At 29.1% G+C, this 19,114-nt stretch overlaps 1 protein-coding gene across 3 annotated transcripts in view; it reads right to left on the reverse strand.

Moving 5' to 3' along the window:
• The window catches only part of Hr38 (Hormone receptor-like in 38), a 107,254-nt gene that overhangs the window by 53,458 nt on the left and 34,682 nt on the right, over positions 1-19,114 (reverse strand). For all 3 annotated transcript variants that reach the window (XM_014434654.2, XM_014434653.2, XM_014434652.2), the window contains exon 2: positions 7,637-7,731. In XM_014434654.2, coding sequence (XP_014290140.1) covers positions 7,637-7,657 — 21 coding nt within the window. In that variant the 5' untranslated portion in view covers positions 7,658-7,731. The remainder of the gene's footprint in view (positions 1-7,636; positions 7,732-19,114) is intronic.

Here is a 19,114-nt window from a genome sequence, read left to right on the forward strand (position 1 = left end):
AGATGGAGCTGTATGTTTGCACTCACTTCTAAGCAATCTTTAGATTCGAAAATTACTATTTTTGACAATTCGTCACTTGCACGTCGCTTTAAATACAGTATATGTGTACAGATTAAAAAAAAATCTGTAAAATCTCAGTTGTTCGGATTAACTGTTGGTAAAAATAAAATGAATAATTAAGTGCTAAGACTAAATATCTATAAAACAAAGCAATATGGATGATTTGTGAATAATATTAAAATTATTGTTTTTACACTAAAATTAAATCACATGTCTAAAGAATTTTATTATTATTATAAATATATATAATAAATTTAACTTTATCTTGTAATGATATAAATATCACCTATATATTAAGTTTTGTTTGAATATTAAGTTTTACGTCGTGTTAAATTATTGTTAGAGTTAAACCCGGCTCTTCCCTTCAAACGGGTTTGGTTCCGACTGTGGGCGGTTAAGTCTATTTAATTTTTCATTATTATTTCTTTGGTTTATTCTTAAAAGATTACTTAGATTTTTTTCATATCATTCGTAGAACCTTTCAGTGGACAGAATCACTTTCTCCGTGACTTCATCAAATCAGCCTTCATGATTTCATTATAGGTCCTATAACAATTTAGTAGTGAATATACTATACGTTAATATTTCCGTCGTTCTTTTGCAACGAGAATTATAATTAAAATATTTTTCAGAAAACTGTTAGAGTTGGAGTTAATCATTCTGTCACCTGAAAGACTCGTATATATTATTTTCTTAGTGAACCGAACTAAGAATCTATATTATCGTAGGCTATTATAACATAAGTAGGTGTTAAGCGTTAAAGTGATCCAACAGATTGAATCACTCAGCCTCCCAAAACTGTCAACTGGGATTCGGTAACCTTTTCTCTCCTGGACAAAGGTACGAGTTGCATTCCCTAGCTGATTCCGTCTCTCAATAGAAGTGAAAAATATCTGTTATGAAATGTCCCCGGGAAAGCGAACTGAGTCACGATTTTAGGAACGCAACCTTCTACTGCCATTACGGGGATTTTTTTTCCCTCACTCAGGAATAAGACAAGTCATAGTAAATTTTTAATTAGTCAAGTCCTGATTAGCTGATAAGGATCCGTTAGAGCGAGTTTTAATTATTAATTAATTAAGGTTGATATTGTTCTATAATGCAGTATCCTGTAGTTAGTGAGCTATATAAAAAAATTGATCAGTTAGCTATATAGTTGGCTTACAATTATAACCAATATTATCTTTAGTAGGTTGTCTTCAAGTCTTTTATCTATTTTTTGAAATGATATAAAATAAAGTTTCATTTATTGGGATGTAAATAGTATATTATACATATAAAATTAATATATGAAATATTAAACGATCTTTTTGACTATTTCATAGGTATATTACATTCGAAGAGGACAGCTGAAGGCTGGGCCGCATACTTTCCTGTAGCGTTAAAATCTCCAAGCTCCGTGCATTTTACCTCGTATCAGTAATTTATCTTATTATAAAATCTATATTAATTTTTGTCCTTCAGTTTTAGTTTATCGTTACATCATGTTTTTCATAATTTAGCCATGTATTATGACAAAATTTCACTTTAGTTAATTCCGGAGCTCTGGGTATTTAAATAAGTACACACTGAATAATTATAAAAACTTATTCAAAATTAAAACCATTAATTAATTAGTGACTAGCATTTCAATTTCAATTTCTATAAAAAAAACCTAAATTGAATACAATGCAAATATTTTTATTATTTTATATATGTGGAATTTCTATCAAAAATAAATAAGTATACTAACTTTTGGAGAATTATTCGAAAAAATTAAAAATTAGAGTTACCAGGTGTAGAGAAGTAAATTTTTTTAATAAAAATGTTGATTTCTATTCAATTTTATTAAAGTTTTGAAATGAACTGATGTTTTTTATGGAATTTTAAAGTCGAAAACATTGATATTTTTGATGAGTGGATGAATAAACTTTTGATAAAATATTCCTTATGTATATTATGATAATACCATAGTTCAGTATGTTGCCATACCTATTTATTTATTAGAAGCCACTATAACTTAATTTTAATTTTGTTTACCTTAATTGTTTCTTATTTTGCGTTTATTTAACTCGTTTATCTAATTATGCTTATTTTAGATGTGCATATATTATTTTATTTTGTATTTATAATTTTTATACTATGTATTCTATGATTGGACTTACAACGTTAATATTTAACATTAATACTAAAAACTTGATTCTGTTTTTTCAATAAAAAGGTTTTTTTACTAGTGAAAAAAAAACCTGAATTGCCACTTATTTCAATAGAGACTTCATGTAGATGATTTATGTTGAATTGAGTAGGAATAATTCAAATTAGTGTTTTAAAACATAAGTCTTGGCATATCTTCCTCAGAAGTTAATATAAAAATTATTGACTGTTGTCGATAAACTTGTTACGATATAATCTTAATTGTTGCCACTATAAAATTGCAGCCTACCGACATTAGATATTCAGGATCGTTTCTCCTCAGCGATAAGAAATTCTTTTTATCTATCAAGTAGAAAAGTCATAAAATATGTTCTCGCCCCGTATGGAGGCTGGTTATGTTCTACACGCCTCCCACAAAAAGAGTACTAACCCAAGGCATTTAATTACGTAACCCGAAGCACCGGTTCCATGGAGAGGCAATTTGTCCGTGCAAGGCGAGTCACTCTTAGGACTATTTTTACGTTCCACATACCGGCGGTCACTTCGCGAGTCTAAGATAAAATTAATAGTTATTATATTAACAGCAGGCCTAGCCTATGGTGCGATTTATCTATCTCTATATATCAATAATTGCCTCTAATGATATCCTTATCACAGTTAATGTCCAATTTTTCATGCATCGTTGCCAAAGCCTGTTGTTAATTCTGGTGATTTTTAGCTACTGTTTACGGATTCATATTTACAAATTAGAATATTACTCTTGCCTCATTACCATAGTTTTTTTTCTCCAAATTCCTGAATATTTTGACGCACATAAAATATTAATCATATCCCAACATATTTCTTTAGAAGTCCCTTTAGGGAATTAAAGAACTAGGTAAATATCAATATAAATTCCAACATTAAGAACAATTTTCTTTAAACATTTTATAATTTGTTCAATGTTTGAATGATGATAATTATACCATTTATATGAAATTTGGAAATTTTACTATTAAATTATACAAAATGGTATATAATATAAATTGATTATTTTCCCAAATGCAATCCTCACTATCCAAAATCCATAACGTCCTCAACATCCATTTTTTGCAGATTTTCCCGAAATACATAAATCCTTTAGTTTCAAAATCCTTTCCCATCTCCATTATACCCATTAGTTCTTAACTCCTCATTCCAAACTAAACTTCATAATCCTGAGGCGTTTGAGAAGAAGACATGTAAAATCTATAAATTGAGAATATTAAAAACTCATTATTATTATTAACATCAATGATATTTTAAATTGGAAAATTGATGAAGAGTCATCTCTGTAAAAAAAAGAACGAATACTATTCGTATTTGGAGTAAAAGCTACAAATAAAAATATATTTTATCCCGGATTTTCGTTTTAGAAAGTAAGAAAAAAAAAATTAAACAGTGTGAAACAATTTTCAGCATGTTTTAATAGATGACATGATTTCGATAATGAAATTAAAAGTATGACAAATATGAGGATTATTAAGGGGCATGAATAAGGGACAATAGTCCCGAAACATTTTACAACTAAAAACAAAATTATAGAATAATTTATATTCAATGTTTTTTAACCTAAAAAAAAAAAAATGGAAAATGGTATATTTTATCCTAAAATTTTGAAAGGAAAAACTAAATTATACACTTAAGAAAGGAGTAATAAATATGGGGGTGATTAGGAAATAAATAGTTATGATATGAAATAAATTATTGTGCAACTTAAACAAATCTATGAAATATGTTGAGTATTTTACATATTTAGAAAGCGGATGCAGTAAGTAGGATCCCACATACTCCACGTTTAGAAATCTTCAAATGAATTAGTTTTAGTACACTTTCTATATTTTTTATTTATTTTAATCCATTTGGTAGATCCCTTCGAAACTCATAATTATCACGCATATTTCATTAACAACTTATTGTATAAGTTGTTAATGAAATATGCGTGTGGTCTATTTGTAAGATAAATGGTAACAGCTTTCCCTGGTTAAACCAATTAATGAAAAGATAATACAATTTAACCAAGGTGTTTGTAATTAAAGCGTTAATTGTGTAGTAATAAATAAATGATAAAAGTTTGTTGGTTAATGCTAGGTTAAAAATTGAAATCTTAAGCCTACGTTTTACTGAGGAAAATCCTTGACAAACGGTAAATCGTTAAGAATGAAAGTATTCAAAATGAAATGATAAGTCTCACTAATTATAATAATATTGACAATTATAATCATTAAGGTTTCAAAACTCCTCTCTCTGAAAATTAGACTTATAGAGTTTTTCCCCGACACAGGACGTTTATCCAATAAATTTCTTGTTTGTGACTCGAACCTGCTTATTAAACTCTTAGTTACAGTCCATTTAATGGCTTACAAGCTTTATGCTTCTGCATACATATTATTTCCTTTTAAAAGTTATTTTCTGGTAATATTAAATAAGGTTTTCTAAAAATAAAACGCGTCACAGCTTGTTGCCCAATGTAGCTACCATAATTGGACGATGATTTGAAAATTGTTGATCAAGATTAGAGAAGGGACTTTTTGGTTTCAGATTAATCTAGTACCTCCTCAGGGTGTTGGAGGAACTATCGGTAACTGTTATTCCATTCGAATCTTTATGCCTGCTGATGTTATAAGAGCTCCGTTTAGATGATAAATGCGATTATAATGGCCGAGGAGAAATTGATGAATGGTCGCTCTCAAAACGGGTTTATGATAAGATGGACCTTCGAATCCGAATGTTTTCTTATCATAAAGGGTCTAATGGAGTAATAATACCCATTTAAATTGCCTTGGGTTAAATAATTTTTAAAATTATCCCATGGGCAATATTTAGTCTGAGGGTTATAATTTTTTTAATGGAGGCTGCTTAAAGTTGCTGAAGTTTTAATGCAAATGTAAGTTGATAAGTTATTATTCATAGTTCTTTTTGACACTCTGATTATTTATTTTATTATTTCAATTTACAATTAGTTTTAATATTAAAAAAAAAAATTAAGCAAAGAGAACCAAAATAAAAAAATAGTGGGACAAGAAATAGTGTTTGAATATAACGAAAGATTCTAAAAATAATGACTTCAGTCTCACCAATTTTAGTACATGAATGCAGACAAAAGACAGCACATCTCACATCAGTAGTTCAAAAATTTAGGAAATGGAGAAAGTACACCACTTTCTGCAGTCAGAGAGGAGCAGGGTGGTCAAATTCCTGAAGGGACTGTTTTGTTTTTTTAAATTTTATCTTGGGAACTATTGTACGCAATAAAATCCATTAGGACTTAAAAATAGCACGTTTAATCTATTTTAATAAAGGTGTCTCTTAAAAGTTGGCTGAAACAAATTAAACTAAGAACTAAATTAATCTAATAACTTTGTTTAAAATAAGTCACGTTTTTCCGCATAAGCGTCAGGAATAATAAGAGTTGACGAAAAAAATCAATACTTTTTAAAACAAAAATGTTCAAAAACAAGTTCATCCAGTTAACATACTCGTTCCTTGCATATAATTTGATAATCCGTTATAATTTAATATTATGTTCTGACTCATTTTTCTAAACGTGTTGGTTATTTTTTTTTTTTTATCAAGAAACATTATATCGAAACTGAAATTGTTTATATATGAGGCAGTTCTTGACTTATAACGTGCAGTTCTTGAAAATCACAAAGCCATTGGCTAAAAATGGTGGGATTGCATCGTGAGCCAAAGACCGTTATATGAGAACTCTGTGGGCGGCTGTGGGCGAAGCCTGGGTCTATTGATGAAGTGCCATCAATCAACCGAGACGCTGATTTTCAATCAAGAGATTGATAGATACGACATGCCCAGGTCTCTCTCCTTCCTTGGAACCATTTACGAGAATGCTCAAGAAGATTTCGAATCGGATAGTAAATCGTATACCATTGAAGAATTTGTTTGGAATGTGCAGTTATAACGTTCCCATTATAGTAAGCTGATGTGAATAAACAACATGAAAGCTTAAATTACTTTTAATAATAAACTACAGAAGAAAAAGGAAGATATCATAATTCTGTTGCTGTAAAACAGAAGCTGCTTATCCAATTCAATTGGACAGCTTTGTAAATTATTTTTTAAACACTTACAGGGTAATGGTCTTGTGTTTATTTTAATGTCAAAATAATTCCTGTATATAATTTTAGTATTTATAACTCTTGGATGTACAATATTTGTCAGAATATAACGGAACGATTGTGCAGTGCTTTTTCTAATATTTCTTTGGTTATGAGATAGCTAAATCTTCTGTCAAAGTTGTTATGATGCACTGATGAGAAGTTGGCAGGTTTTTATTCATTATTTTATAATAAGTAATGACCATATAAATCATGATATATCATTCGCAATATCAATGGGGCCAGCGGTGGACCCCACAATTATGGGGCTTCATAACTCCTTTAATTAAAACAAATCAAGAATAACCTGATAAGTACAATTGCTTCAATATAGTGTGCACGGATGTCTATAGAACGGGATGTACTTAAAGAAATACACTTTAAAAAGACTGTACAAATAAAATTCTTCATAACATTTTTAAGCTTTTTCTTCGACAAGACTACTTTTAATGCCTACTTTTGATGGTGCTTATAGTCTTCTCTGGAAAAGAAATGTTTTGGAGGATGAAACATGTCGATTTTATGATTTTCTACAACTAGTAAAGATTTTAAACTATTTCGAGTATTGTCTGACTTATACTACTTTTCTCGTCCCCCCTAGATGTATTGTGTTGCAACAAACTGTATGAAGTTACTATATTTTTTTTCGTGAAGTATTTCGAATTCATCTTAACTTTTTAATATGCAGATTATAGCTGATGGAAAAATAAATAAATAATAAATGTTGGTATTTATTAGCTATGAAAATTAGACTAACCTGAAATGTTTAAAGTATATGCAATAATAACGCTAACGTTATATTACCATCTCGACAGAATGAATAGTTATAATTACAGGTTGTTTATATATAGCTTTATCATTTAAAGAATCATAATTCTTTTATTTTCTTAGCCGGCATATGTAATTTTCTTATCGAAATGAAATATGGCTGCCGACTTGCTAATGGCAGCACGTACTTCTTTAATATTTCATTCAATTATGTCTACAATATTAGGATCGAATTTAAACTAATTCACAGTATTTTTTTTTAAATTATTTTTTTTTTTACATGGCGTTTTTCTAATGTTGACTTAATTTATTTATTTCAAATGTAAACTGTTAAGATTGTTTTGTATGATTTTATATATAGCTATATCAATTAATTGCTAGATTAACCCTGTGTTTTTGTAAAAATAGATCTTTTACACCACATTTCTGTATTATATTATTTTTTTTGTTTTATTTCTCAATGAATTACATCAAAGTTAAATATTGCGTTTTAATTTATATTCTAATTTAATTATTATTCTGTTAATAATATGATTTACCTGTGTCTGCAGAAGCAGCATACTTGGGGAGGGCTGGTGTGGGGAGGTACCGGAGCTACGACCTATTAGTGAGTCGTTGTCTGCCTCCGCCGACCCTGAAACAAGCAAATTGTAATTAAAATGATCTGACAAGTGAATAAAATGAATAGTATTGATAATGTATGAAATATTAAGCTCATATGTACGTACTTTATATCGCTGATAAATTTGGAATGATAAAATTGATTTCGAATTTAAGTCTATTCCGAAACGCAATAAATAGGTTATTATATCTTCTTTAAAACTAGTTTGTACCGTGTATGGACTTCAAAAATTGCATTTACTCAAATAAATGTTTGTTTGTTTTTTTTTATTAACTTCTTTCTTTAAAACTAATTCCATTTTAAAAAAATACAAGGGAATTCTACTGAAAATTTAGCAATAAATTAGCTTTATAAAAAGTTTTTAATCATTTGCAAATTAATTTTTTGATTCATGACAAAAAAAATTATGGTTGCTATTTTATCTTGATTTGTTTCCTTTATATTCAGTGAAAAAAATTTCATTAAAACACCCACATTTATCCCCTTCCCTCCTAAAAATTTCCTTTCACCAGAGGAATTTTTATGGCCTCTTTTGATTATTAAATCTCATAATAAACGTTGTGTTTTTACAAATTTTCATCAACGGACCAATTATTTTTTATATATGTCATATTTTACCTCAACTGTATCAGTGTAAATTAAAACTTACAACTCTTTGAATGCTGAAATGTATTCATATCTAAAAAATAAGTTTTGAATCTATTATTTTTTTGTTTATTGTTCCTCTACTTTAGGGTTTTTTAAGAAATATAAGATATATTTTTTAGCAACTCTTGAATTGAAGTGTTAAACACTGAATAATGACGTATTTTAGATCTGATTTTTGTTTTCCTTTCAGAAACTAATAGCCATGAAAAATGGGAACTTATGAGACATCTTGCAAGAAATCACCGCAGCATCAAAGAGCATTAGGCTCACGCAACAGTAAATAAAAGAAAGTTGTTTGTAAAGCTCCGGGCAATCCATCTTTTATTACTCATTACTAATGATATGCTTATAACTCGAACAAGGTTAGTGGCTTGGCCATAAAGGACGCAAATAGTCTATCTTCGGGGCGGGTAGAGCTGTTCCAATGGTTGGGGGCTCGTAACTTAGTTGCGACATCGGCATCAGCAGACAATGCCATATGTCGGCAACATATTACATAAACTATGGTGTTGAAGGAGGGAGGAACAGTCATCTGGGAAGAAGAGAAAAATATATCTGCCAGAGACTGAGTGGCGTCACGACTGCCAATCGCTTACTCAGCGGTTTGCTCTTGCACCAGGGAGCAATTAAAAATTTTTGAAAAGAATTTCCTCATTATATCGCTACGGATAATTCGATTTTAAGTACGGTAAAAAAAAAAACTAATTGGGGTTCTGCGTGATGGCGTCGGTGTGTAACTGATGATTTGATGGAGTTTTTCGTGTTATGTGTGAAAACTACCTTACGAACGTCCAGAGCATTTTATTTCCATCTTTCTATAAATTGAAAGTGAAAGGCAAATTACAAATTTAAACAGAGCAATTATCTCTTCTTCTTTTTTTAAATTCCATCATATAGATTTAGCGATAAAAAATATTTACGAGTGAATAACTGTGAACTCTCTCGAATTAGTCGTGATATTGTTGAAAGTTAATCAGCTTCTCAAAGGATGACATGGAGGACTATCAAGAAATAAAAAAAACAACAACATATTTCCAGCGTTTGTAAAAAATAGGAAATTAACCACTTGAGTGATCAACGATGGCATCAACATATCATTAGGATCGGTTACGAACGTTTCGTAAGACGTTTTGGTTCTGAAACGTGTTGCTGCTAGATTGGGGACAAAATAACACATTTTCTTGCAAAAACTGAATTGTGTTGAAAGGGAAAAAAAATCTGACGCTAATTCTTCCAAAAAATTTATAAAACCTGTAATTTCTGGTGTTGAAACGTAGATTTACGAGTGAGAAATAAAAAAAAAATATCTGAACGCTAATTCTTATATATTTGTATTGAAAACGTTATAAAAACGACTTGTTAATTGCCAAAAATTATTATATAGTTAATTTATCGAAATGACAAGAATAGATAAGAGGAAAAGTCAAGATACAATGACGATAATAATGAAAACGTTTTTGCTTTATATTAATATATTCAGAATCAGAACATAAATACAGAAGATGAAGAACAAGACTGATCAGAATTAGATAAAGAAATATAAATATTAATACAAATGAAAAATAATTGATACTTACACATTTAAATTTAAAAAAATGAATTTTTTTAAAAAGTTTTAATACATCTCGAAATAGTGTTAAATTATTTATTTAATTAAACAATAGATAAAAAAAATGAGTAAGCTAAAGTTGTAAAGAATTTAATGCAAAAGAAATGTAAATTTTTCTCAACATAGATATAAAAAAAAATCAAACACTTGGAAAATCAATCTATAAGTAAAAATTGTAGGATGATAAACAATTTCGCAATATACTCGTCATTATCTTCTTTGTTTCCCGATTTTGTTGTAAGTTAATGAATGTTCGTTTTATTTTTTCTTAAAATGTATGGAGTGGTTTTAAACTTTTGACCGCCAGGTTATTTACTTTTTTTATAACAACGGATTTGTATTTGATGCTTCTTAAATTCAATTCGACTTGGAATCTTAAAACATTTTTTTACCAGAAAATCCACTACGCTCCTTACCCTATTACGGAAACCAAATCCTTAAAAATATTATCCCTTTGGACTTATTGCGTAAGAGATCCTTTCCACGACCTTATTACAACAGTTATTCAAAGTCAATCGCGTAGGTTGTAGACCACCACAGTTCGTATTGCTTCGCTTTCTCTTTGTAGCTAGGCAACCGCTTTTGTCAGATTCTTTTTCTCTTGGAAACTCGACATGAATTATTCTATTACGATTCGCGGATGGCACTTTCAAGCGTTTTAAATGTAATTCTTGATTTTGTTTTGCTTCCCGTAACATCGTTTATTATCGTGATGGTCTTTTTTTTAACTCTATCGTTTTTTATTCTGTACTAAATTAATGTTTAGTTTATTGTCAAGAGCCATTTTCTTTGTGCTCAACAATTCAGACAGTATTGTTGACTGAAGCTGTTACTTCAGTTTTGGCTAATGTTTATTTAAGATTACTTTTTGGCAAAATACTTCTCAAATTATTAAAACTAATTTTTATTTTCGTTATTTTTCTTATTTGGATCTTTTAATCAAGTCTTGATTTGGGAATTACTTATTTATTAACGTTTTTAAATTTAGTCTTTTTCTGCAATTTCAAAAATTATTGTTATATGTTTTTGACCAATTATCATTAATTATATTATAAAATTAGTGTAAACTTCCATATTTATATTCATTTTATTATTTAAAGATAGAAAATCAAGCCCTTTCATTTTCTTTAAATTTTAATTTTACTGGAACGTTTTGAGCTTCTTAGCTCATCTTCAACCTTTAAATATTATTGATTTGGTGATTTTTCTTCCATCATGTATTTTTCTTTATATTTTGTTAAAATTATTTCTTTTATGAGGAAAAATGATTGGAGAAGACATCAAAACAATTACTGCTATCATAAATAAAGAAAAACAAAGAAAATATAAACAATGCAAGAAAAATCATCAAATGAACTCTATATCAACATTGAAGATGAGCTAACAAGTCCGTTGAAACGTTGAAAAAAATATAGATATAAAATGGCTTGATTTTAAGTTAAGTTAAATATTAGTGTGATGTTTATTTTCGATTAGGGACAAATAGATTTTGCCATATCTTTAGAATAAGTGTGAAATCAAAACGTTTTTATTAATGAGTTGTTTAGTTTTTGCATATCACGTGCTAGCACATACATTTTTTAAAGTACACGGCCTCATGTGATGAAAATTTAATTTCATAAACTTTTTTTTTGTCTTTCTTAAAAAGTTCAGATTTGACAGTGACGTGGTTTCACACTTTTGTCGACGATATGTAAATTTATTCAAATTTCAGCGTTCTAATTGCACACAAAGCTCTTTAAGGGCGATTAACCGAAATTAGCCTTCCAACAGACTGGTTTTGAATTAATATTGTTAATACTTATTAAAAAGACCCAAATTTAGGATTCCAAAGGAAGTACCTAATTTAATATTATTTTAAAGCATAAAATGGTGGAGATCTAGTCATATGATATACATATTATATCTATTTTTTTAGATAGTGTTTCTGTCTTCTTTTTAATAATTTATATACTTATTTTTATTTCTGAGATCTATATAACTACGATATAAATCGTTAATTAAATTTTTCTTCGAATAATAGTTTATATTTTAAATTTCAACAAAAACATTTTTTTTTCATTATATTGACTCTGTTCTTTTATTTATGAGAAAATGAGTTGTAGAATCTAATAAAAACAAAAATAAAACAATAAATTGCTTAAGAACACCAAAACTTAATTAAAATTAAAATAACCATGTTTTAACCTCACCTGTACTGTAGGGTTGATTCACACCCAGACTCTACAAATATTATTGTAGATATCAGACCCTTAATTATTAAGCTCTAATTAGTTACATTCTAAATGAATGCTGCGAAGAATTAAATAAATAATCTTTTTAACAGAAAAATCTTTTTAGAATTTTGAAAAAAATGATGCAAGATAAAACTAAAGATATATTACTTTAAAAGTAAGTATATATGTTCTATATCCCGTAATATATATTTCATAATATCCTTATTCTATGAGATGATTTTTCAAGAATATTCATTTTACTGTAAATTAAGACAACCATTTCAGCTTGTAAAGGAGTCGTTTCCTATCCACGTTATGCCCTGTAAAAGTATCCTCTGATAAGATCTTAGCTCTGAGGAAAGCCAAGTTATTTATGCTAGCTTAATCGAAGTTTACCATTTCAAGATTAATTGCTACACCGTGTAGTTTTAACCTATTAGGAATTATTAGTAGTATTGGATATATTGCCATATACCTAAGATCTTCATGATTATGTTATTGAATCAATTAATAATGTTACAGGAACTAATTTATATGTTGTCAACTTTATACTATAAAGTTGTCTATTATATAAAGATGAAATTACGATACCGATTTTAACGTCTTTCCAATTTAATATTATTACGTATCAAAGTGCCAATTTTTTTTTTGTTACTTTTTAACTTAGTTTTCTATTTATGGCATTCATGGCAATGCCAGTAATACTAAACTGAATGCGTGTCGTCACTATTTAGATATGTAAAATAATCGATTGATGTAATTCGAAATAAGACATAACCTACCTATTATCTGATATCTGCAACTATAATGAAGACATAACCTTTTTAGAAATTTGTAGATAAGACATTTTGGTTTTGGATCGGCATTATTCTCGTTTCATAAATAATTAAATTGATAATTATTTTTTATTGTTAGGGCTTCAAATTAAGAAATTAATTTATTTTCATGGTAAACATGTATTATTAATTTCAAAATAAAATATTTATGTTTTTGCCAAGTGATTTAAGAAAAAATGTTTATCCGTTTTTTCCATTAGTTAAAGCTAAGAGAGTATTAAACATTATAAACTGGAATCTTTCAAATCTAGAAGTATTGTTAAGAATGATTTTTTATTACACCCTCAGTGAATATTAGTGCAGTATAGTTTAAGATAGAAGTGAATGAAGGGGTTATATTAAAAAAGTATAAATTTGAGAAAAACTAAACCTGATGATTTTTTATTCTTATTTTGAACTGGAAAATTCAATTTTGATTATCAAAAAACTAAATAAATTCAGGTTTTTTAAAAATGAAGCAAGATGCTGTTTTGAATGTATTATTTAAAATGTTCTTCCATGCAGAAATTGCAATGTTCATTTATAATTCATTATTAACTTTTCACCCATGCGCTGGTGATTTTGAACAATTATTTTTAAACCGGCATCATCAAAGCTTAATTGGCTGTCATCACGAATTCCCGAATGGACAATAAAAAGTTCAAAGAAAAAAACAAAACAAAAATAAAGATGAAAATCAGAGACATGATGTTTACAACATCATTTTTGAGTTTCCAATCATGCAAATTAAATAATAAAATGAAATAAAAAATGCATTCAGAAAAAGTATGCTTACTACCAAAAACAAAACATATTATTGTAACATGTAACAAAAACCATGTACCATGATTGGAGTTGGTTGTTATCATATCAGCTCTGAACAAGGAGACTCACTCATCTCCGACTGGTCCCCGAAGTCATCCACCTAGCCCTTTTATATCAGCCCTTCGGCGAGCCACCCCCGACCACCCCCACCTATTAAAATCACTGATATTTAGAATTGGGTTTTGCGCCTGCGCAAACTGCCATCCTCTAAACCACTTCCCCCCCCGTGCTTTTCATCCCCCATTGTGCCTGGGTGGGTTATGGAGTGTGACCGAGTTGATGAAATCCTGTCTGCTTCATTGTATTCCCTTTACGGCACTAGCTCATCCTTCATCCCTTAATTAATTGCTGATACATTTTCCTCTGAAAAAAAAAATAAAAATCTATTCTTCATATAATAATGACATATAAACTCGAAATGTTTCAATAAACGGTACTAATTTGGATTATTTGAAGCAATTTAAGCACTAATGAAGTTACACTCATTTAAGCTATAATTATCAACTAAAAATATTTGCCCTTTATATTCTTCGCCCCTTTTTATTGAACAACCAATTTAAATATGGGTACTAGAAAAACTAGTGGCCTCAGAGTAAACTGTTATCTATCTTCGGTACATCATAATTGTTGTTTTATTGGTTATTCTAACATAATCTCTTTTCCACGACCCCACCAAGCCATAAAATCATACTTTTAGTGAGAGATAAACTAGGTTACGAGAACTAAACTCACTTCCCTAAAAGAAATGTAAATCTGGTTAAGAAGAAATATCCACCGCTAATGAATGTAGAACCTCAGGTTTAGCTTCAGTTTTTTCTGAGGTTCGTGCTTATTATTTAGTTGTTAGTTGTTGTACAATTCAACTTCAGAAATATTCTGAAGAATCTTTTTGAATATTCTATTAGGTATCAGATCAATGAATTAGTACGAAACAAATTCGAACTTTAACAGAGAATAAAATGTAAAAGCTAGTGTTGGACGAAGTTGTAATTAATTCAGCCACGCATTTGTTGCGTGACCTTGCTGATGATGCTGTCTACTGTGTCCTTTCTTTTTTCCTACAAACGCTGTGAGCAATGACGCAAAAGGACTGCTGGTTAATTAAATGACTTATTCAATTAATATTGTGCATATTTGGAAAAAACTAAAGTTTTGTTCTTAAAATGGTCCCTATCCATATATACAAATATATATTATATAAAATACAAGAATTAGTAAGAATGAATGAAGAGTTTCTTTTCGGGTGTAAAGTCGACTTCATAACCTCCTTCTGTTCCTGAGTTAATTACGCTTGGTAAATTTTAACTCTAAAATTTTTATTGTAAATAAAAATTTTCATTGTAGGAAATCCAATTTTATATAGATATCGTAATGGTTCATCTATTTTCTTTTTTTTGTCATAACTTATTACCGTTTATTTTATTATGATTAAAAAATTTGTATGTCGTATTCAGATATACTTATAACATCATATCATATTAAGATGTTTCCAAAAACACCTTTGAATAATGAATGTAATCAGATTACATAAACTGACTCTGTCAAAACGTTTAAATTAATTAGTTTCAAATTCCTCTAGTTGATAGTTGATTATTGCTGTCTCCAGAACAGAGAGAATAGAACTGCTATTGGAATGAATATTTATATAAACAGTCCATAACATGCAAATAGCTGAAGTAATAAAAAAAAATGGAATTAAATAACTGTTTCAATGAAACTGACCTATCTCAACTTGATTAATGACGTTATATGTTATAGCGACTTCAAGTGAATAGAAATGGTTTTTATGAATATTTTATGATTCTACTTGTATGTAAAATCTATCTCTGTTTGCGTAATTTATACTTTTTTTAATAAAAGAATTTATTTGATTTATAAGAATTGCACATGTGACGCATACTTTCGTGTACTGTGAATGTTTTTTTAAAAATAATTTAATAAAATCTTTATTAATTAATTGAATAGGGAAAAATAATTTTTGGAACTACTTTTAATGACGTCTATATGTCGTGGCTACTTTATTGTGGTCACGTTAAAATTATGGGTCACGAATAATTCTAATGTTTTTACGGAAAATATTGAAATAATAATTTTGGAAAATATATAGATTAAACTGCATTTTTAGAAATTATTCATTTTGGCTCAGACAAAAAGTCACATCCAATTAACGAAATTTAGTTTTCAGTGAACAATCAATTTAAAAAAACAGTTATTTTTCCCAAAAAATATTTCATAGTGCTGAAGAAAACTGAGTTAGGTCCGAAAGTGCTCCAAAACTATTTCGAACTTAAGCTCCTTATGTCCAGCAATACCTTGATTTGAAATTTGAAAAAAAAAGAGTATAATGTGGAGGATAAACTACGAGAAAATGAGAAGCCGAAAAGATGGGCTTATGATGAACTTCAGGGGTGTAGTAGAAAATTGGTGCCAATCACCGGCTGGCTTCTCTTTCACTTTGGTTTACAATGGCCAATATTCCTGCTAACTGCAACGTAATCCTGAACTTACAGGGCGTGGCCAACTCCCCTTTTTTGACTTCATTTTCCCTTGAAGGAAAGTACGGTATGCCCCCTCCCCTTACCAAGGACTTGAACTTAGTTTATTTACTACAACTAGGTTCCAGTTATAGACGATCTACAGGTGTATCGATTTCAAAAATAGTTAGATAGATACCCACGAGAAAAATCCATTATATTACTCTACAAGTTTGCAGATCCAGTTTCTCTGAAAGCTGAACTCTAGTTAGTTAGTTGTTGTGTTCACCCCACGAAATTATCTGCTAGGTGTCAGTTTGTAATTGCGGTCGAGAAGTTAACCTATGAAACCTACTGAAAGGTTAGAGACAGGTAAGTTTCACCTAATTAATGTTGGAGTAGCGATGTCTCTTTATCTGTATCTGCTACGTGTCCATTACTCGAGTTTTTTCCTCATTTGTTATTAACATAATTGAAGTTTTGAAAGTAAATTCGGCTTTAAGTGCTCGACCTTATGTGCTTTATCCTAATTAACAGGAAAAAAATGTTACCTCATAGTCCTTTTAAGTTTTTTTTTTTTTATATTCCTTTCACAGCATGTATTTGTAATATATATATATATGAAGTTGTAGTATAATTGTGTTAAGAAAAATCGAATATTATAAAGTATAAGAAATGTTTGATTTCTCCAATTATATCGTCAAGTCAACTGAGTACATGTGAAAACATGGGGATATTCAATTTGGATAAGAATTGTATTGTAATTAAAATCTATACCCAGTTATTTTCAAAACATTTTGTGAACTTCCCGCTTAATTCTATTTTTATTGTTTAACTTAATTCTATTTGTAAAAAATTATTTACCTGTTATAATCTAGAGACTTACGGGGATGGTTGGGCTAGTAATTACAATAACAAACAAAATATTAAGTACAACACTTACACAAAATTAATGAAAAAATAGAAATATTTTCAGTACAAAATAAAATGAAATAAAAATTAACTAAAATATAACAACTAACTACACAAAATAAAACGCGGTATAATTTTCAAATATACAAAGCTAGTACTATTTAAAATATAAATTTCTGACTTAATTATTGACAATTTACTATGAATTATTTAGACGTTTTTATTAGATATTTATGTTTCTTATGAAAAATAAAATTTTGAAAACGTTATTTTATTTTATTTTTTGTTATTATGCAATGTATATTTTAAATTTATATTTGTTTGGTTATTATTTAACTCCTATTTTTATAGTTTTTCATATTTATCATGTAAATATTTTAACAATTTCAAATTTAATTGGAAATTTAGCACTGATCTGTATTCCTAGTACTATCACTAAAGATCTGGATTGTTGGAACAGTTTTGTATTCCAGAACATAATAAAAATAAATATATTTCTTGTTGTGTTCCTTTTTTCTTTCTGTGATTGACTAGCATAATTGTATCATTTTTTATTTTAATGGAAATGACAATGAAACCAAAAAGAAAAAAAAAATGGATTTCTATGTAAAAATATTTTCAGACAGCGCATTGTATGTTCTTAAAAAATTTTTATTTTTCCTATTTTGTTTTTAAATTATTGGTGCACAGATATATTTCTAACGGAGGAAAGATATCCATTTTGAATATCTGATGTTTTATGGGTTACAAGAAGAGAAACAGTAACTTCCAAATTGGTAACATTCTCCTTACTTATTTACCGTCTTGCAATAGTTTATCGGTTATAATTTAGCGAGTAAATAACTATCTATAATTTTCCAATCTCAAATTTAAAGTAGATGTTTGAAGAGCATGAAGAAATGGCCATGCTATTGAAGTTGATGATCTCTTTACAAGAATTAACAAAAAATAGCGACCATCTTCGGAATTTTCACTGTCATTTCGAGATGTACGTTTCATTATCTTTTTACATTTTTTTTTCATCATAGTATCTCAGGGATTAATTAAATAAGGAGGCCGAAGATTCGAACTATTCCCGAACCGCTCTTATCTCCCCAGCATTCTTCTATAATCATTGGCAAGGGATAGAAGAAGGAAAAAAAGGAGAGGAAAATAAACGTTACTGCAAGGAAAGAAATAAGCGATATGCTCCTGAAGCCAATATATCTCGGGCGGACCAAATTACCCCCGTCAGCAATTATTCACAATTAACGTTACTATATAATGGCAATTACAAAAACTTTTCAAACCATAAAACTCTCGCAAAAAGAAAATTCCCTCCATCGATATGCGGATGGCGCGATAACCTACTAATTGCCTTTAGTGATGGGTGTATTTATTTATTTCCTTCTTAGGATTGTATAAATCAGGGCTTCTAATAGTTTATTGCTAACTGTCCGCTAGTTGGATCGCTCCAGTTTGTTATATTCCAGAAGGGAAAATAATTTAACCGGTTCTGGTTATTAATAATGGCTCTGTCTGGTCTTTGCAAATGTGGTAATTTCAAGAGTTATTTAGCTAATACTAATTATTGTATTTATACTGTAACCGAAGGTGTAGCGGAACAAACAAATACGATGTTGCCTTTTGGCTTAATAATCAATCATGGGTCGTATTGACCAATTCGTAATAAGAACTATTAATGAGAATGTTTTGAACGGACATGTGAAATACTTGTTTTGCAGCATGTATAAGAAAATAAACCCTATCGCATTTTCAATTTTGTCGTATTAAAAAAAAAAATTGGCTTTTACTCTGTATTTAATGTAATCAGAGGCGGCATTTGATTTGACATTGAAGCATTTGACTCTCCTGTTGGCTGCATGAGTAAATTAAAAACATAATTAATTATATTAT

The sequence above is a fragment of the Halyomorpha halys genome, unplaced genomic scaffold (assembly GCF_000696795.3).
Source record: "Halyomorpha halys isolate HHAL.00 unplaced genomic scaffold, Hhal_1.1 Scaffold1405.1, whole genome shotgun sequence".
Lineage (NCBI taxonomy): Eukaryota > Metazoa > Arthropoda > Insecta > Hemiptera > Pentatomidae > Halyomorpha > Halyomorpha halys.